At 38.2% G+C, this 21694-nt stretch overlaps 1 protein-coding gene across 1 annotated transcript in view; it reads right to left on the reverse strand.

Annotated features, from left to right (window-relative positions):
* The window catches only part of LOC119905104 (immunoglobulin-like and fibronectin type III domain-containing protein 1), a 56445-nt gene that overhangs the window by 11805 nt on the left and 22946 nt on the right, over positions 1–21694 (reverse strand). The window contains exons 2-12 of the mRNA XM_038721835.1: positions 7628–7687; positions 5854–5976; positions 5533–5672; positions 5280–5379; positions 4977–5019; positions 4710–4872; positions 3950–4148; positions 3250–3522; positions 1814–2266; positions 1129–1231; positions 86–240 (exon numbers count right to left, since the gene is read on the reverse strand). Of these exons, the coding sequence (XP_038577763.1) occupies positions 86–240; positions 1129–1231; positions 1814–2266; positions 3250–3522; positions 3950–4148; positions 4710–4872; positions 4977–5019; positions 5280–5379; positions 5533–5672; positions 5854–5976; positions 7628–7687 (1812 nt within the window). The remainder of the gene's footprint in view (positions 1–85; positions 241–1128; positions 1232–1813; positions 2267–3249; positions 3523–3949; positions 4149–4709; positions 4873–4976; positions 5020–5279; positions 5380–5532; positions 5673–5853; positions 5977–7627; positions 7688–21694) is intronic.

The following is a 21694-nucleotide window of genomic DNA, read 5'->3' on the forward strand; positions in this document are numbered from 1 at the left end:
TTTGAATACTGGTTCAACAGATGTACATGCATCCAGCTTAATCCCCTTTCTGTGATTCAATCATGACAAATTTTAGGTTACTTACCAATTACCGCATCTTCTATCAGTGGGCCTTGTCTTCTACACCTCGACTGTGTGGCAGAGCCATTTGCATCTTCAGTCTCGTCACACTCATTGTGGTCTTTAGAACCTGCACTTTCACCTTTTTTAAAAAAAAAAAAAAGACAATTCAGTCCTGAACTTTACACACAGCAATTGAAATATGTTTCAAAATTATACCATTGTAACAGTCCCAGAAGGTGCACAAGCGATGTTTACAATAATATTTACACAGTATGTGGGGCTAATTAAACTCAAAATAAGTCACTAAGCAAACACATTTTGCATACATACTTGAAAACAGGCAGAAAACCATGCTGATAGAGCCAGAGCAACTATTTATGCTTATACACAACAAGAAGTTTATGTGTGACCTCATCTTCCACTTTTAAAAGAACAAGCTGTGGAACAAAATTAACTGCTTCAGGTAGCAAAAGATCTAAAAAAAGTGATTTTCTGGTCCCATTCTACACCTCCATGCAATAATGCACCACATGTGGACTTACCATTGACTGCTTTCTGTGCCTGTTGGCTTTGCTTTGAACAATTTGAAAACTCAACCTGGCCGGCCGAGTCCTCATTCTCATTACTGTCACGTCCTGGATCTGTGTTAGAGACACAGACTTCAGGTAGTACATGCTCAGCTCAACACAGTGGGTTTTCAATTAAGTCAGAATACATTTTGTTTCCCTACAAATTCTTTCCACCATTCAAAAATAAACTATAAGCAGAGCAACAAGGACTAGAGACATCTCACTGCCTAACCAGACCGAAGACAAGAACACCTTCATGTACAACTTTGCCACCTGTTTTCATATCATCATGCTACTTCACAAGTTCATTATTAAAATAAAATGCAATTTCTTTACCAGTGGGGCAAATTGTACTAACACTTAAAAATAAAAGAAAATAGTGCTGTTAAACTTCAGTACGTTTCCTCCGTGCAGTCAACATGATCACTGTTGTTTCTTACCAGATGTATGTTGTTTCCATTGGACCTTCTTTGTGTGCCTTGGGCATTTTACAGACCCGGTAGAGTCTTTATTTCCATCTGAATCAGTTGCTTCATCTTGACTTGTGGCAAAGGTTTGAAACTGGTTAAACTCTACATCAGCACGTTTGTTGCTGGATTCTACACATATAATCAAAAAAATAAGTGAGCATTTACATAAATGTGGATATTAAGAGCAGTATATTTTTTTTGTACATGTCTTACCAATTTCTGTATGTTCTGTCTGTTGACCATGTTTTCTGTATCTTGAATTATTAGCAGATCCAGTGATGTTATCATTCTCTTCAGAATGTCCTCCATTTGTATCTGTGGTATGTTAATTACAGTAAAATAGTTCAGGTATCAGAGTAATGTGGATCATCTCTGGTCGATTACCACTTCAGTTAATAATATAGTCATGTTTATGGTAATTTCAATTTACATCTGTAATTTAAACTTTATGCGTTACCAATTTAACCTTACCAATCTCTCTATGTTCTGTCTCTTGACCCTGTTTTATGTGTCTTGATGTATTGGCAGATCCAGTGAAGTCTTCATTCTCTTCAGAATGTCTTCCTCCATTTGTATCTGTATTATGTCAATTATAATAAAATTGTTCTGCTTTAACTTCTCAGTGAGACACCCTATCATTATAAAAATAAAACCACTCTCTTCCTTGACGGGGAAAATGCATTGTTAGGCATAAGCATAGATCGACTTTACCTGTTACCTTGTCAAAGTCCGCTTGACCGGATCTGGTGTGTTTCTTGTTCTTGGGGTCATCTGGTACCAATTGCACTTCTTTTGTCACACACCTTGAAACATCTAATGTTATTTCTGTGCTATCTCCTCTTGAGGTTTTGACATTTGTTTTCCCTTTGCTCCCTGTTGGATCAGAGAGGGCACTGGCTTTTGCTGCCTTGTCCTTTACTGCGCCGCTGTTTTTACCTGGTCCAGTGACTCCACCCATTTCACCATCTTTTCCACAAGAGGCTAACGTTTTTTCTTCTTGCAGTTGTCCTTCTTCGTGTTTTGCTTTTACGGCCGCCAAAATCTTCTCCATCTCCTCTCTGACCTTTATTTGCTGCTCTTTGGCCACTTTCTCAAGGTCGATCCGTGCTCCACCGGCCAAGGTAGTTGCTGTCTTCTTACCAGCTGATGCATGGTCACTCTCAGCTTAGAGGAAATTAAAAACAACATACATGACACATAACTGACATTTATTTGTGAATATATAATATGCACTTCAGTGCACATTGACATATTGATTATTTGTGCATTATAGTGTAAGGCAGGGGTCGGCAACCTTTTCTGTGACGAATGTCAATATACAAAGATGAAGACATCCAGTGTGCCGCAACACATTGTTAATGCACATGTCATTTGTTTGCACTGTTAGTTAGTTAGACTATTAATTGAAGTTTGACCTTGTTAATAATAGACGTATATAATAAATACGTCTGTAAAGTGATTAAAAAACTTAATCTAATTAATTACAAGTTTTGTAACTTGTTTGTACTTTTGTAATTAATTAATCAAATGAATGGAAATTAATCACATATCGATATTTGCCGTCATAAGCATTTAAAATATTTTAATTCAAATAGATTTTGTTAGATGAGTGCAATGATAATAAACAAATTTATTTAGCTAAACATCTTTATTTCCTTCCTGAATCCACCTATGCAGCACATCTTACAGTCAGAATGATGTGCCCATTAATTAGCAGTGAAAGTAACGCAAAATTAGCGTAAAGCATTACAATTCAGAGACAGTATTATTGTAATATAACTAATTACACTCAAATGACAGTAACTAGTAGCCTATTCTATAATGTATCACATTTTGGAAGTAACTTGCCCAACACTGCTGTTAAGTACCATCTTGTCATGTGTACAGTTGGTCAGAAGGCTAAAGTAGTTAGAAATGCCTCTTGTGCCAAAATCTTTTCTTCTAAATTCACATTTTTTGCCATATTTACTGTCTCTGTTGCACTTGTCACACAAACCTTATGGACTTTTTTAAGCTATATTTTTTCTATATTTCTATTATTTTGACAACCCTATTAATAATGTCAACATTAATTCATCATGGTGGTCTCTGTATGCCCACGCTGGCACGTGTGCCATAGGGTGCCGACCCCTGGTGAAAGGTGTTACCTTCTACAACCAGCCAGGCACTGCAGGATGTAACGCCAGCCCCAGCAGTATAGATTCCTTTGTCCGACTGCTTGCAGTCATTAATCAGCAGCCTGTGGATCAGTTTGTGGTCTGACACGGTGATGCTGTATTTCTCTCCATTCTCTAGGACGTTGCCCTTGCCCATCCACGTGATCCTGGGTAGTGGGTGTGTCAGGACACACTCAAAGAGTGCATCCTCTCTTTCTTGAGCTTTAACCTCCTGAATTTTGATAACAAAGTCCACATTGGAATCTGCAAAAGCAACACAAAGATGTCAACCTAGCTATTACACAAGACCCACACAGTGTGTGTGTGTGTGTGTGTGTGTGTGTGTGTATGCGTGAGGTGAACCAGAAGAATCTACACTTATTCATAAATATTAAAACCAACCATGGTCACCTTTCTCATAAGTCATTTACCTAAAACACACAATGTCATCATTAGAAATTAAGTGAGAAAAGGAACTGCTGTACAGTACTTCTTTACTATTTTTTTTCTATACTACTTTCTTTTGAGACAGCAGGAGCTTGTATGTTTAAACTATCCTTAAAACAGCAATTCCACCATTATCACATGGACCTTGAAGGAACTGTTAAAATTAGTAGTCTCAGAGATTGGATGCACTCAATGGATACACATGGAAGTTCAATTCCAACCACTGTTAATCTCTTGAACCTACGTTTAAACTCTGTAAGGAGGAAGTTGACCTCTTCGTCCACCTGATTCAGCCCCGTCTTGAGGAGATTGCCCTCTTGATCAAACTGGCTGAACCCTGTGTCCTTTTGCATCATGCCCTTGATACTAAAATCCTTGGTTCTCCCAGCGCTCTTAAGGCTGTGTTTCTCTGTTGCATCTTCATCAGAGGGAATCACACCATCCTACCAAGTACACAGAGGAGTTTATGGCCAAAAATGTTATCACGATAAAAAATGTAAATCATTTTTTCAAGTATAAAGGCTAAAGTTAAAGTTGAAGAAACCAGATGGTTAATTGTGGTTTTAAACTTTTCTTTATGGTCAGAACATGACAAACACTGGATCACTTAACATATCTGAGGTAGAACATTCAAAACAATTATGATAAAATATTTTTTTCAACAAATACGCATGAGTAAAATTAAGTAATCTTTTTTTCAGTCGCTTTTCCTCAACAAAATGAATATATTTTAATATCTTCACATTGCATTGTGGCATAGTAGAGCTTTGACTAAATATTTCAGATGCAGTTACTCTGTTGATTTTAACTGTAACTGCATTCGAACTATTAAGTTATCACAACACTATCATATGCCAGGTTTGGTGAATATTCAGAATGAACATGACTTTAACCAGTGCCACTGTCATTAGTGAAATGACAGATCCACTATAGCTTGTTAAGAACTATACTGATGATTTAGCTGGACATGGCGCATCTACTTTGAGAGCTGACAGTTTTCATACCTTCCACTTATTTTGCGCTCTCTCCTTCTTCTTCTCTTCCAGTTTCTTGAGAATCAAATGTAAGTCAGCAACACCAAACTCACTACAGATGCGCTCGTAGTCTTTCCTGTCAGCGTTCAGCATCGCGTCCCAGAATTTTTCATCAGTTTCCACATCTGCTTTACTAAAGGTAAGAAGTATTAATAAATATCCATTATAAACACACAGATACCTGGTTAGATATTTTAAGATCTTACTATCATAATGTCTGTTTTTTTTTTTTTTTACCTTTTCCGCAGCAATTTTCTGAAATCTGATGGACTTGTCAAAGCTGAAAGTAGCAGATTCAGTTTGTTAATGTCTTACAGTTATTCTGTAAATTTGTAGTCAGATAAAACTATGGGGGAACAAGGCACATTGCTTTGAGTTGCTTGTGATGAAGTTTTTTCCCCCCAGTAATTACAAAGAACTTGCAGTTAAATGAGAAGGAATAAAATGGAAAAAAATGCGACAGACTTTACAACTTCATTCACATGCACAGTCAAAACAAATCCATATTCATGTTTTGTATTATAGTAAGGGAGCTCTTACCCTCAGTCACAGTTAATATTGCTGTGCAGACAGCTTTGCCATATTCGTTCACAGCACAGCATTTATATGTATCTGTTTCTGCAGCAGACACTTTGTGAATCTAGAAGTACAAATATGCCACATGGCAAATTATCAGATGCGGAGCTTGAACAGAGAGCACTTATTTTAATAGGGTACTGTGTTTTAATGTGCTGTTAAAAACTCAGGATGAGCAGCACCTACTTAAATACTGTGTGTTAAATCAGTCATTCACCTCTAATATATGCTCCCCAGTCGATTCATCATATTTACTCTGAAATTTGTCCTTGTCTGAAATAGTCCCTTTAGATCTTCTCCATGACACCTCTGGTTTTGGATCCCCCGTCACCACAGCCTTGAAAACAGCTAATTTCCCTAAAGAATATATGGAAATATTGCATCTTATTTTAATATCTACTGTATGACTTTCAATAGCACAGTGAAACCCAACCAAACAACTTTCCTTTGTTTCTTTAATCAATCACTTATTGTCATACATCTCTTTGAAATGACTATACAAATGCATAAATATGTCCTTTGTTATAATGAAACCCACCTTCTTTAATAGTTGTTGGGATTGGCTTACACTGGAAATCTGGGGTGCTTTTCCCTTCTGGCATGTTCACTACATACTGCGTGATTATTACTCCAGGTGTCTTAGATCTTCTCCGGATGGCAGCTAAACAAAACCAGCAAAAATAATAATAAAATGAAACATATCAGTTATTTATGAGCATAGTAAAGTACTTTACAACCTAAAATTAAAAACAAAACAAAAATCAATTTTAGCACTGTAGGATTTTAAATAAATATTCAGACCATGCTGCTTTTGGTAAAACTTAACAGATTTGTTTTCTGCTACCAGCAGATGTCAGGAATGTCAAAAGTATTCCTTGTGATGCTTTGTTTGTGTGTGTGTGTGTGTGTTGACAGAAACATTAGCTTTCTGATGACTAAACAAATCGGAAATGTTGCACACAAATCTCAGATAAGCTGAAAACAGATGGTAAAGTAGCTCTGTACATAAAAGGCTAAAAATATTCCTGTTATTAGTTAACTTAGCACTTGCTGTTGTTGCTGAGTATATGTGTATGCTATTGTTCCTTAGTTATGCCAGTTTGGACAATTATGATGTTGGAGATTTTCATGATAGAACAACAGCACCTCTATACTCTTAAAGGTTAAAAAAGCCAAGGCAAAAACATACCTTGCTCATTGTGAGGCATAATTTCACTTTTGTGCATCTTAATGTTGTTTGCTTTGGATTTTTGTCAATTTATTAGCTTTATCTCTTAACTGTGAGTATAATTCTCATATGGGCTAAAATAAAGGTTGCGAAGCAGAAATTGCTCTGTACATCATATATATATATATATATATATATATATATATATATATATATATATATATATATATATATATTATATATATATATATATATATATATATATATATAGTTGTATAGCAGAAGTGGTATAATACAACGTTGCATTCTTCATCCTTTACAGATATTTGTGTGCCCCTCTTTAATTGTGCAATCTTTTTTATCTACAGAGGTGAAGTAAGAGGAATTTGAGTGTGCATTATATATAAATGGATCATGATGTACACTCTGATACTAAACAGTAGCTGCAAAATTATTTTCATTATCAATTAATTGTATGGATAATGGCTGTCTCAGTTTCGCAGAGCTCAAGGTGACGTCACAAAGATTTTCCATGTACAATGACATATATTCGCAACTTTATGTAAAAAACTTAAAACAGTTGATCATAGTTGGCAGATTATCTTTCAGTCGGTCAACAAATTGATTGATCTGCCAATTGTTTCAGCTCTAGTAGACATATTTAGCTCTTCTAAACATGCCACAAAGTTAAATGAATATTCATTCATTCACCCAAGCATTTCAAACCGCAGTGCATGAAATCCACGTGGTGATCCTCAGCTTACCTGTTTTGCTGCTGTTTTTCTTATCAGGCTTTGAATGTACAAAAAGAGGATCACACGGGAGCCGATGAAGAACAACATTAATCTAGGGATTAATGATTGTTACGACAAGGACTGAAATAGGAGTACAGCCACCCTGTCAAACGTGCAACTGAGGGCGACTGATTTGACTAGTTAGTAAATAGATGTTTCAGGTTATCAAAACAACGGTAGGTCACAAGCAGACACAGTATTCATTATCTAATGTATTATTCAGTATTTATTCCATTATTCATAATAATGGAGCTAGCTGAGCATTGCATTCAAATAGTACAGTAGTGCATGGAGACCACAAAATTTTTTCTGTTTCTCTATCAGAAAATAAAACAACTCTTTTATTTCACCTGACTTGTTGCCAGACACTCCATTAAAACGTTGAATGTATTGATGAACGATGGAGAAATCTGGATGAAAAGAAATGACACTAGATCAGTTAGAAGTACAAGAGTAAATGCTATGTTATGGCTTTAGGAGATTAAATCCAGTTTACAATACAGGTCCAGCAAAAGCAAACATTTCCTTATATTTGCGGAAATGGTGAGGATTTTCCAAGCCAGCATTTATTTGCCTTTATTTTTTGGTATATGAGATGGATAGATAGAAAGGTAGAAAGAGGGAGAGAGAGAGAGACAGAAGTAATTGAGAGGGAGACCAAAATAAACAGTGGGTGGAGAGGCTGGAAGTGAAGACCCAGTCGGATATAATGTGGAAAAGGAAAGCTCATAGGAGCCTGAATAAACTGAAGCACTGAGAGGGTCACAGTAAAGGGCAGCAGGCAGTCGACCTTAATCCAAGCATGTTTTCTTTTTATTCTCAGTTTATCACTGAAGCCTGAGAGACCTTTAGTCAACTCGATGTTGAAGTCAGTTGTGCACACCAACTCGCATAGTTCTCATTAATTTTATAAGTTAATGGAGATGCTGTATATCATGTAGTAGGAGTAAATGTTTTCACATTTCATTGCCTTACAGATGAAGTATGAAATGTTATACGGGTAAGGGTTAGGGTTAACGGTGGAAGCAGTGGAACCAAGGGTTTAAATGGTGAAATAAGACATAACCTACTAGAAATAAAAATATACCTCCCTCCCCTCCCTGCCACAGTCCCACTCTCATTCTGTGGGAAACACTGGCTTCAAATAGACCCCATGGTTAGTATTCATCTAGAGTCGTGCTTGTGTCCACCTGATGAATGTAAATCCAGTATTCACTCTCTCTCCTTGTTTGTGGAAATATCAGGCTTTTTAGTTGCTAAATGGTCCACTATGTTCACCAACTAGTCGCCAGCTGTGCCTGTGTACTGCTTGGTGCTGAGCAGGTAGTGTATAGTGTATTATTTAGACCTGTTTTTGGTGAAAACTGGTTGAGATTGAACGAAAACAGTGAAGTTATGAGCTGAATCTTGCTATAAAGCTGAGGGGAGCTGCAGATTCATGTTGATAATTCTCTGTAAGGCAAGGCAAGTTTATTTGTATAGCACATTTCAACAACACATTAATTCAAAGTGCTTTACATAAAACAAAAAAGCAACAGGGAAATATAAAGTTTAAAAGCAACAGAAAATATAATGAAAGTTACAGTGTTACAATTAGGGTTAAAAGAGTTAAATGGAAAATAAAAACAGGCTGAGGGGTTGAGCAAATAATTGAGTTACAATCATTTTGAAAAGAGAATAAACGGAGAAGAACACTTAATCTACTCTCTCTAGCTAGTCTGTACTTGGGTCCACAGCAATCTTTGGGTCCACTGAAACTCCAAAAACCCTCGGACACTACAGACAAACCAGGACATGTCTGTCAGCAGGCCACTTTGATCCAGTTATACTCTAGACCCACCTGCGTGTTTACAGGTGGACAGAGGTTCCTGCAAATCACTCTGGCGCGAGATTTAAGACCACTTCCTTCACTCTGTTCAATCTCACTCCCATAACCATCCAACTCAATTACCAACTCATTTCTCACTGTGTAAATATTTAAATAAAAGCAATGGTAAAAAGCTAAAAACAAAGAAAAAGAAAACAGGACAGTAAAAGTTACAGTGCAAGTTATCAATAAAAATAAAAATCTTAAATATTTAATTAATAGCAATGGTAAAAAGAAAAGTCTTCAGTCTTATTTTAAAAGAACTGACTGTTTCAGCAGACCTGCAGTTATCTGGGAGTTTGTTCCAAATATACGGAGCATAATAACTGAACACTGCTTCTCCTTGTTTAGTTTTGACTATGGGGACAGAAAGCAGACCTGCCCCAGACGACCTGAGAGGTCTGGATGGTTCATAACGAAACAAAAGATCAGAAATGTATTTTGGCCCTAAACCATTTAGTGCTTTGTAAACTAACAGCAGGATTTTGAAATCAATTCTTTGACATACAGGAAGCCAATGTAAAGACCTCAGAACTGGAGTGATGTGATCCACCTTTTTGGTCTTAGTGAGGACTCGAGTCTACACCAAGATTTCTGGCTTGATTTTGTGGTTCTTAACATTACTGATTGAAGTCGAGCACTGACTTTCAATCGTTCCTCCCTGTCTCCAAAAACAATAACTTCAGTTTTATCCTTGTTTAATTGAAGAAAATTCTGGCACATCCAATCGTTGACCTGCTCAATACAGTTACTCAGCGCCTGTATGGGATCATAGTCCCCTGGTGAAATGATTATGTAAATCTGTGTGTCATCTGCATAATTATGGTATCATATTTTGTTGTTTTTCATAATCTGAGCCAGTGGAAGCGTGTAAATGTTAAAAAAAAGAGGTCCCAGAATAGACCCTTGGGGAACTCCACATGTCATTTTTGTCAGCTCAGATGTGTAATTACCTATAGACACAAAGTAGTCCCTGTCCTTTAAGTAGGATTCAAACCAGTTTAGTACTGTGCCAGAAAGTCCAACCCAGTTTTCAAGTCTGTCTAGTAATATGTTGTGGTCGACTGTGTCGAATGCAGCACTGAGATCCAATAATACTAAGACTGAAATTCTGCCATTGTCAGTGTTTAAGTGGATGTCATTGAAGACCATAACAAGAGCCGTCTCAGTGATGTGGTGTGGTCGAAAACCTGAGTGGAAGACATCAACACAGTTTAGTGCCAAGAAAGCACTAAGCTGTTGAAAAACAGCCTTTTCAATGATTTTACTTAAAAATGGGAGATTTGAAATGGGCCTATAATTGCTCATTAGTGAACTGTCTAGATTGCTCTTTTTTAAGAGTGGCTTAATGACTGCAGTTTTCAGGGCCTGTGGGGAAAAACCCTGAGAGGAGAGACATGTTGACAATTTGTAGTGTACACATTTTTGAAAAAACCTGCAAAATTTCAAGGCAGCATGAGGAGGATTTCAGATGTTGTATTATGTCCTCCAGGTTTTTATGGTTAATAGAATCATTGCTGTAGGTTCATCACTACGAGCAACCCCTTTCACATTAAAAAATATCAATTATAAGCCAGCAGTCAGCCATTCATTGTATTAACAATAAATGTAAAAGGACCAGTCTTTCATTTCCCGTTTTAAAGAAGGTAATATTTCTCCTGTATTTTATGAAGCAATATTGAAGCATGAACTTTACTCAATCTGCTGACACAACGAAACAAAGTTTTTTTTTAAAGCCACTATCTTGACGTACCAGTGTGTCAATGTATACAACATTGAGTGCTTTTCTACCATCTAAATTGTTTGATGACTCCACCCATATCTTATGTTTTGGCAGGATTAGCAGGAGCTCCTTTTCCGCCACTTTTAGTGTTGAATTAACTTCCACACAGTTTACCGGATATGACACAGTAATTAACTTGGTTTGCTCATGCCATTCATTACAAATTGTCATAATCCTGGTCTGTGTCCATCTATGCTTGTGGTTATTTTGGTCGGTGTCGGCAAGTTTTGTACATTGTCTGCCCTTTTCTGTGTAAGGTTGAGAATTCTCCGTGTCTGCTTGTCATGTCTGGCTTTGCTTCCTGTTTTGTCTTCCCTGTCTTGATTACCTGATGTCTCGCCTGTATATTCCCTCCCTGCTTGTTAGCCCTGTATATATTGCCTGCTGTTCTGTCCTGTCTTTGGGGGATTACTGCTGTGTCATGTGTTACATCATTTTTGTGTGTGTTTCTGTGTCCTGCTTGTCTGCCTGCAGCTCTGCCAGTTATTTCTCAGCCTGTGTGTGTTTGGACTGGTATTCATCACTTTCTGCATCCTGTTTTGCGTGCCTGATTTGAGTTGGATTAATACATTTAGTTTCTGAACTTCCACAGTGAGTTGTGCGCTTTTTGTTAAATAAATTGTTCAACTCATCCTACCAGTTCTGGTGTCTTGCATCTGGGTCAATCTGCCTGAGCACATACCAAATTGTGACACAGATAATCACCGCCAAACAATGTTGTCAATGTCTTTTTCTTGTTCATAATATTTACTTGTTGTTATGAATTTATTATTATTTATAATTGTACAAAAATATACAGCAGAACCTACAGTATAGTCTTTATTTGATTTCAGTGAAAGCATATAACTCACTACTGCTTTTTTTTGTATTTAGGATTAAACTAATAAACATGAATCTTGATAACGTGACCTTTGGGCTTGTAGCAAAATATTTACTGTTACAACACTGTATAATCCTTTTCCATAAACTTCGTACCCTCTAGAGCCATTGGAAGAAAATGCGCAAATGTAAAAAAGAAAGAAGGAAGCTTTCTTATTGAATTATTCTTAACATTCAGAAAATCCAATGCAGAAATTTATTGCAAAGAAATAAGGCAGCACTCTGCATTATCTCTCTAATATCATAATCTCTGAAAAATATTTACTGGTCATTTTCAAAGTGTCCTCTGTTGCTGTTTGCTTCAATCTGCTGTTTGCAATAAATGGGGCCTCTTATTATTGCTTAAATCAGTTAAATGGAACATGAAAAAAAGAAGAAAAGAGAAATTTGAAGTAGGAATTGCAGTACTGTACTTCGTCTGTTGGCAGTGGGACCTGAGTTCTTCGTCCTTTTCCACATTTTGGCAAGAGTTAATAGTAGGTTGACCTGCAAATAGAATGTAAACATAACCATTAGTACCAATGATAAGACCAGACATCAGTGTTTCTTTGCATTAAAAAGTATTATCTTTATGTAGCGATGCACAGATTGATCAGCTGGTGACTCGAATCAGCTGGTTTTCAGCTTGATCAGACTTGACCGAATTAACAGTGAATAATCAACAATTTGATGGCGCAGCGGTCCTTGTGGGGGTGGGAGGGGGGGGTTCTGGCAATGACCGGAGGGACAAACCTGACGGGGTAGAGATAATGGGACGGCAGTCACTGATTGTGTGTGCGTGTGTGAGAGAGAGAGTGAAAAAGAGAGAGAGTGCTTTGTTTCTTTATTTACACGTAGGTTATATAATAACAGCACGTTATTATAACCAGAAGGTTGTGTTTAACATTTCTCACTGCTAGGCTAGTAGTCCCAATTGCTGGACTAAGAGAGTGAGGAGACTGGAGTTAGATAAAAGAGGAATATTTATTGCACGGCTGAAGTGATTGGAAATTGACCCAGGGAAGAGCGACGCAGACTGGAAGACTAGATGCTGCAGAACCAGGTTGGTTACTGCAGTGCCGAGCAGGAGGCAAATTGCTGAGAATCTAGAGGGTGACAGGCTGAGTTGAGCAGGTCCAGAACAGATCACAGGAATATATTAACCGGGCGGGGGTCCAGGGAGAGCAGACGGGATGAGCACCGTGTCTGGTAGCGGAAAGTAACAACACGTTATTATGTAAAATTCGCTTTTAACATTTTTTATAGACTACTAAATGTTCCTAAACCCCACAACTGCCACACTGCCATTTTCATCACTCAGTTTGAAGTGCTCCCACACAGCTGAGGGCTTCAATTTGTTTTCCCTTTGATGTGAACTGGAGCGTTAAGTGCTGCTGTGGGTGGAGGTCAGGCGTGCAAAAAAAAACAAACAATATTCATGTCCCAAAATTTAAAATCTAATGTGTACCCAACAATCGAATATTCGGGTCCAACCCTAATATTTATAGAGCTTTGCTTTACTTCATGTTAACCCTAGTAAGAACAATTAAAAAAGTCATGTTGTGCTTTTTGGCTATCTGCGTCACTTTGTAAAACGCGTCATAATGCTTGACTAGCAGCTAGTCAGGCACGCCCTCAAAAACACTGATGGAGAAACACATTGAGCTGCAGCACACGCAATCACAAGACGTCCGCACGCTGCCTCCCTTCACCACCACCCTCCCTACCAAATGTTAGGCAGTCACTGGACATAAGGTGGTTACCGTGATGTAAAGACAATGCACAGTTAAAAAATTACATTTGAAAGATCAATTTGTTACAAATTAATAACTTAGCACATTGAAACCCAGTCTAGGTTGTGAAGCTGGTTCGGGAGCATATACAGCTGAATTGAAGCCCTGGTTACTGGTTTATCAGTACCTGCCCTGAACTGCTTCTCATTGGCTTGTAGTCCTTAACTATGTGCAACTCCAAACCAAGATAAAAATAAGTGAGATGCTTCACTTGGTAGCTAAAACAGAGCAGTCAACACACAGGTTGAAAAGTAGTGCTGCAGCAATGCGCAATATGACAAAAATATGTTGTTTTTTGAAAATTAAACCATGTAAACCTGTTCTGGTACAACCCCGTAATAAAATTATGAACCTGAAAATGAGCATAATAGACCACTTTAAAAGACAGACAGTTCTGTTTCTAGTTTCTTTTAGTTCATAGTTTTTCAACAATGCAAAGCCTCATTGCGTTATACAAAGTAGATGAATGAGAGACAGTCATAGACCGCACATGTATAAATTGAGCTGTTGCCTTAACATTTTTTACATGTTTCTACAACAAATATTTTGTAACTGATTACATATCATTCAAATATTACCATTAAGTTGACAGTATCATTATAATAAAGTAATTCTGTGTGCTCGTTTGCATAATTTATATAAAACTTTCTATTGTATCTACCCATACTACATTTATTGACTTGAGGCTTGTCACTTCCTGTAGGCATCACACGCAGTGGGGAATACATGAACTCTGTGTGCGGAATAGGGATACAAAAAAAGTGTTGATTCAACCAGTTAATTAAGTTCAAAAGATTAAGTGAAAAGCTTTGTTGAAATCATTTTACATGTACTCTGAAGTATCTGATGCCTCTGTTTATTTGGATGGGAGCACTTACTCGTTATGTAACACAAAAGCTACGTAAAGTTTTTTTTTTTTTGACAAGAAAGATTATGCATATTGTTATATTCAGGATGGATCTGACATTGAGAGGCCAAGTTGAGTGCAAGACAAACATTGATGGTGCACGGCTCCCAAGCTATAGTTGGCTGTGACCATGCATCCTGTTTACCCCCCGGTTTTTCTACTTCTATCCTTTCATAAGTTGTAAACCAACTGGATGTCATAAAGAAAATAAGGGCTGACCCGTGGTGACACAAGCAAACAGAGAGGAAGAGTGGTTTACCTGAATACAGCTCTGTCTTTACTCCCACTGAGACTCTGAGACTGGTTGATAGATGTCATATAATCTTGCTGCCTCCTGGGTTTTGCCGAATATCAAATCCTTTGGAAAGATGCGTTTGATTTTGCTGCCTGCAAGCTTATGCCTAAACAGTGCCTGTCAAGGAGAGGCTTCTTCTATTTAGGCAGATGGATGCTCAAAGCAGGAGGGTTATTATTAAGGGGGAGCAGGTTGGGGGTGGTGGTGGTGGTGGTGGGGGCTCTGGATGAGGTAAAGAGGGATGAATAGCCAGAAGGAGAGGGAAGGGCTACCAACGACAAGTTAGTGGTGAAGTTTATCTCTCACTGCAGTAATTACTGATGACAGTGTACTCATCTTTCACAGAACAGTTGCTGACAAGAAAAGTAGAGTTCATTTTATTTGTGTGGCACCTGATTCTTAGAGATACCATACACCTATAAATGTCAGAGGGATGTTTAGCAATATGTGAGTTGCACTTTTAGTTCTTGTTAAGCAGCTTCTTAATTGCTAAAAATTCTGAATTGAACTTCACCCTTGCCATGGAAGATAACACATTGTTAACAAGGTACTTATCTCCGTCTGTTGTGTTCTTCTTATATTACAATATATTACATAACCAAGGTTATGACATTCATGTGGTATAAGCTCTTCTTGTCATTGCATTGAAGCAGTTGTGACTTTGGAAAGGGAAGATCAAATGAAGAACAAGGCATTAATAGTCTCAAGGTCAAGTACCAGAATGTCCATTACAACCACCACATAACAACATATTATAAGTGTATATATGTTCTGCCATTTTTAAATGTGTAATGTGCACCACTTACAATGCATAAGAAAATATTGACATAAAACGACGGTGATAAACATCAACGGCTGATTTTAACGCACTTTGTTTTTGCAGTTGCTGATCTAATTTCCTTATGGGAGGTACCTATATTTAATTCCTGTTATGTTCTCTCCATGGAAACCTGTTTTGCCACATTAGCAGCATGGCTCTAGAAATGGCGATGGTGTTCACTCTGTCAGTCTGTTGGTCCACCACTTTGGTCTTGAGGGACAACTACTGAATGAATTGCCATTAAGTATGAAACACACATTCATGGTCCCCAGAAGCATGTCACCATACTAACATGACACCTAATGTAAACATGATAGCATATTGATACAAGCATTTAGCTCAAAACACAGCCGAGCCTAACAGCTGTGGCTGGTGAAGTGACGTCTGACAATGGAGAACTGAGCCTGACAAGTTGAGTCTGAAATTCACCCTATTTAGCATTATATTAAAAACCAAATGTTAAACTTAATGGGTTAAACATACTTCCCATCTAACAAACGTAGATCCTTTGTCCCAAAAGCATTCTGATTTTGAACAAAACATATGTCACAATTACACCAATTCTGCTTCAGGGAAATTGCACAAATGCTTGAGGATTGAATAATAAATGCAAATACAGGCTTCTGACACATCAGATGTGTCTTTCAGGACATTCATAGAATCTACTAGCACAAGATCCAAATGGTGCCAGTGTCCTGTCATGCTTGCCCTTCCACGTGCAGTACCTCTAATGCATCTGAATAGGCTCTTGAGCAGGCCTGAGCCCACATAAACCAGCTGGATTAGGAGTTAAACCCCCTTAGCCTACCCTCCTTATATTGATGAAATGTCATGCTGCATAGCTTTCATTCCAGTCACGGGGAACCACAGAGAGCTGCCGCCTAAGTGCTAACTAGACAGCCTGGCCTGCCTCTCTGTAACGTAGATTGCTCTTCTGAAGGAAACCTCAACAGTACATCAGCTGAGGCCCTGTCACTCACTCTTCAACAAGGAGTGAATATATTGTTAATTGGGTTTCACTAGGTACACTTACAAATCCTGGCCTTTAAATTAACAGAAATAACCTATCCCAACAAGGTATCAGGCTTTTTGAGTAGGTGGTGACTGATGGCTTTTTCAATGGCTGATGCCAATATTTGGACATCTGGGAGGCCGATGGCCGATTATATAATGCCAATATCAAAACAAAGAAAGGTTGTGTATAATTCCATTATTCCATGCAGAGTACAATATAATATGCATGGTTAACTTAGCCAGTAATGTGTTTTTAGATGTAAATTTTATTAATTAATGAAATACATGGGACTATGCTTTAGATTTCAGAACTTGACTGGTGTTAAAGGGAAAGTGAGGTCTGTGAAGTCTATCAGAAGTGACGCCATTCAACTGCATTATTTTCGATAGTATAACAAAATATATTGAGCGCTGCCCAGTAATGGTTTTAGATTTGTGGTTTTAAGGATGGGAGGAACGTGTTAACATTTAGAATTTAGAAAGATCTTGGTGACTGAAGATGTTTATAGCTTGAATCTAACTTTTTCACCACCTTCCCAAAACTCATAAGGGGAGCGCTCCGCAATAGGCTCACTGATGAGGCTGCCTGCAGATGTGTCCGCAGATGTTTTTCACGATTTATCGTGAGTGCAGACATCGGCCGATGCAGATTTTCTCAAAATGACAGGAATCTGTAGCAGTACACAGTAAAAATCAGCAGTAAACAACGGTTTGTTGCAAGAATTTCTGAAGTTTAACAAATTTATTGTTTAGGTTATTTAGTAGTTTTTGAATACATCCATGTAATTCTTTGCAGAGGAGAGAGGAGCTCAGTGCATCATGGCAAGTCCCCTGACAATCTAGAGCTGTTTCTCAATCTGCGTTCTTGTCTGTACTTGTGTTCTTGTGGACTTGTGAAATGTCATCAGTCGCAGTCCAAGTACTCTTCCAATTCAAATGTCCGCATCTAGCCAAGTTGAGTCAAATACCCGGATGTGATCTCACTCCATCCGTTTTACCAAGCCTGCATCGGTGGTAACTTGTGTGAACTTCGGATAGCCAGATATCCCAGAATGCATTTCATCACCAAAAAGCAGAAATTTCAGAGGAGAAAACTCACAACTGTAAGTTATTATACTGCTGTTATTGTGTCACGGAATGCAGTTTTAAGAGTTTTTAAATAGTTATAGGGAATATAGTTGTTAAACTCCAAATATGTGGTTGATTTCTCAAGACAGAGCTGATTTGAAAATTTGCTACGACGTTTTTGGAGATGTGAGGTCCCGCCCACTAATGGGTCCGGCTGTCATCAAGTCCGCTGCTGTTCCAATTGCTGAATGATGGACTGCGTGCTCCCGTTCCTGGGAGTTTGTACTCCTGAGCCAAACTTGTCTGGAAAAGTCTGAGCAGAAGTTCGAACTTGGCGAACTCTGTATTGAGAAACAGCCTAGGCCTATAGCAGAGTAACTAAGGGATGATTCAGGACTCACCTGAGCCAGCCCTAACTATAAGCTTTGTCAAAGAGGAAAGTCTTAAGCCTACTCTTAAATGTGGAGATGGTGTCTCCCTCCTGAACCCAAACTGGAACCTGGTTCCACAGGAGAGGAACTTGATAGCTGAACGCTCTGGCTTCCATTCTACTTTTGGAGACTCTAGGAACCACAAGTAACTCTGTATTCTGGGAGTGTGGTGCTCTGGTTTGGTAATAAGGTACTATGAGCTCTTTAAAATAAGATGGTGCCTGAAGGATTTTAAATTCAATTCTGGATTTTACAGGAAGCCTATGCAGAGAAGCTAAAACAGGAGAAAAATTATCTCTTTTCCTGGTTCTTGTCCGAATAAGTGCTGGCAAAGGCAGTTTGGTCATTATGGATAAGGAGCCATGTACTGTAAAAAGATCCAGGCAAGCTGCCCGAACCTTGGCCATTACCTTTATGCTACTTTTCAATAGAATTATATGCCTGTAGCAGAAATATTTGACAGGTGATTTTTTTTTTGTTAATTAAATTTTGGAATTAGGTGAAAATAAGGCTTCCTTCACAGATTTTTGCAGCATGTCTAATAGTAAGTAACCTATATACATTTCTGGTGGAATTCCAACCAGACAGGAGATGTTCCCATTTTCATACTTGATAAAGCATTATGAAGCTCTTCAAGAGTTATGGGCTTCTCCAGTGGTTATGATATTTGTAACAAGATTTTGGATAGAAAATCTATCACATTTACATCAGTGTTATCCCACGAGCAAAGATTGTGGTAGAATTACTTTATGGAATTATTTGTCATTACTGGCCTGACCTTTATGGTCCCCATTGTGGTCTGTTTGAGGTTCTGATTAGAGGGGCTATATGACCATTTAATTTAATCTTTCAGGGATGCGGATTGGTTGGGTGGGTGCTAATAAAACAACAGTCAAGTCAGTCTGTGAACAGAATCAGTGGGATCTGACATATGTACTTGCTCTTAAGAAATATCTGCTTTAGATGTTTTTATTAATGATGTAGCTGCTCAATGTAGTCTCAAGAGCCCTAAAATCTGACTGCCTCACTACTGATTCAGTAATCAGGATCTTCTTGCAGCTGCCTGACACTTCATCATATTTTACACTATGCTGTTCATTGTTACTATAGAGTGTGTCTACTCAAAGAGCTGTGATTGCTTTGATACATCAGGTGCCTCTAGCATGGCCACTGCACTGCTGATGGACCACTGATGCCTATAAATCACAGTGAACTCATGGCAGAATGTGTAGAAGAAAGCAGTGAAGGTGCTGTGATTGTGGTACTCACATTTATTGTATTGCCATCTCCCCAAGGTAGGAACTGCCGTATGGATGGTGTTGATTGCCTTTTTTAGGCACCTAAGAAAGGCGGTAGGTGAAATGTGTACCATGTATTATGGTTCCTTCAATTCTGGGCTTCAGACCAGAGCAGCCCAGACATCTTTGCTCAGTAATGAAAATCTATATTTGATGAGATTAGTAACAATCAGATCAGTGTCCACAACAGAAAAGTCCACACAAATGCTGCTTTGATGTGAAAGGCATGCAGTTGAAAACAGGACGTGTGTATAAAATGCGTGTATTTATGTACTAGGGGTGGGGGGAAAAATCGATACAGCATAGTATTGCAATATTTTCCGTGGCAATATTGTATCGACACACGGAGGTCAAGTATCAATCTTTTGTTATTTAAATTGGACATGAGAATTTTACTTTTTGGTACGATAATAAAATCAATTGCTTTTTCAGTCCATGAGAAAAAGAGTTTTGCTTTGGGGACACAATTTGAAGTTGGAAAAAAGGTAATAAATTGCAATAATTGTTGAAAATCACAATTTCGTATCGTGAAATAAGTATCATGATAATATTGTATTGTGGGGCCTCTGGTGATTCCCACCCCTATTCTGTACTTTCATGGTTAACTGACCCTGACTTTTTATCTGCTCTGCAAAGCATGTAAGGAGGTTCAGACTTGTCTAGGACCTTGGGATGTCTCAGTGTCTTGAGATATGCTGTGTTGGAAACTGGTGTTGACTGGATTTTGTTGTTTAGGGAAGAAGACATCATAACTAAGAGGAGCCATACACACCCCTCTTTGTAACCTTCTTTTCTTGGGTATAACTAGACTGTTGGAAACATGGTTTGTTAAGCAAACTCCAGGGCAATGTGTGGGGTCTGTTTTCTGGTATCCGCATTTTAAATAAAATACATTCCAAAATAAGACGAGTCTGAGCAGGATTGTTTTTTTATTCATCAGTGCTCTAACAGGGATAGTTTGCTATATCTTGACCGGGAGCTATGACCTTTTTCTAGAGTCTTCACGGATTTCCTTGTAACCTCAATGTGACAAAAAGACAGGCAATCACTGCTCCCAGCTTTAGAGGGGCTGGTAGATGGATTTTGTTTCAGTTTTGTACGCTAAGCTAAGCGGCTGTTGGTTGTAGCCTTAGGTTCACCATACAGATATGAAAGTGGTGTCAATCTTCTTATCTAACTCTGGGCGATTTTTCAGTACAAGCAACATTTATGAATTTATGAATTCTTGCTTGATTCTCAGTCCCAAACATATTTACAAACAAAATACAGTGCTGTTACCTTTTTTAAAGATCAAAAAACACTTCTGTATTCTGCCAGAATATCAGTAACTTGTCGGAGCACTTTTTTTTTTTTACATTTAAATGCTTTTTAATGCATTGTAAAGCTGTTGAAATCTATTGTAGTGATTACGGAAAAAGTGATTGTGGAAACAGTTATGTTTTATAGATATTTTACTGGGCTCAACCTCAATACAAACATTGGTTCTTTTGTGAAAGCACCAGTTCAAAACAGGGTCTGAAATTAGCACCTGCCAAATTCGTCAGGGATTTGCACCTTTAGTGGTCAGGGAAAATGCACGACAGAAAGACACATATAGTAAGGTTAGCATATTGCGTCACACACAACACACACCCACCAGTAAGCTCAGGGAGCTCAGAGGTTACTCAGGTGTAGTCAGAGAATCACTAAGCTTGTTTATTAGACGCAAGAGGTTTGGTTTTATTGTAGTTGGTCTGAGTATTTGTCTGCTTACTGTGATCCAGAAGGAAGGAGGTTTTTGCTGAGATGTGGACTTTTGTGGGGATTTGAACTGAGATAAGGACCTATTCATGCGTGGTTGAACTATGGATTTTGTATTGAGCACTGACTGTATATCTGTGGTGAACCTGGTTGTTATGATTGTTAAGGTGGAACGATAGTCATGTACTGAAAGACGTGTGCTTTTGTGCATGAGTTTTGTCTGTGGCGACATTCCCATGCTGGCGAACTGGTAGTGATGCGTTTTATGCCAACCAGCAATGATTGCTTTGCCAGAGATGAAGTGGGGAGCAACTGTAGCAATGGCAGAGCCTATGTGTCATAAGCAGGTGTCGACGGGACAAAAAGTTCCATGTTGCAGGTTTAACATTGAATGACAATATAATTTTCATTAAATGATGCTTAAATCAGCTGAATGTTATTCCTTCATTTAAGGCATACATTTCAAAAGTGGCAGATGAATTTTTGAGTGGCAGACATTGCGTAGGCAATGAAAAAAAGTTAATTTCAGACTCTGGTTCCAAG

This window comes from Micropterus salmoides, unplaced genomic scaffold (assembly GCF_014851395.1).
Source record: "Micropterus salmoides isolate LMB-PRFRI ecotype aquatic unplaced genomic scaffold, ASM1485139v1 Ms_hic_scaffold_16, whole genome shotgun sequence".
Taxonomy (NCBI): Eukaryota; Metazoa; Chordata; class Actinopteri; order Centrarchiformes; family Centrarchidae; genus Micropterus; species Micropterus salmoides.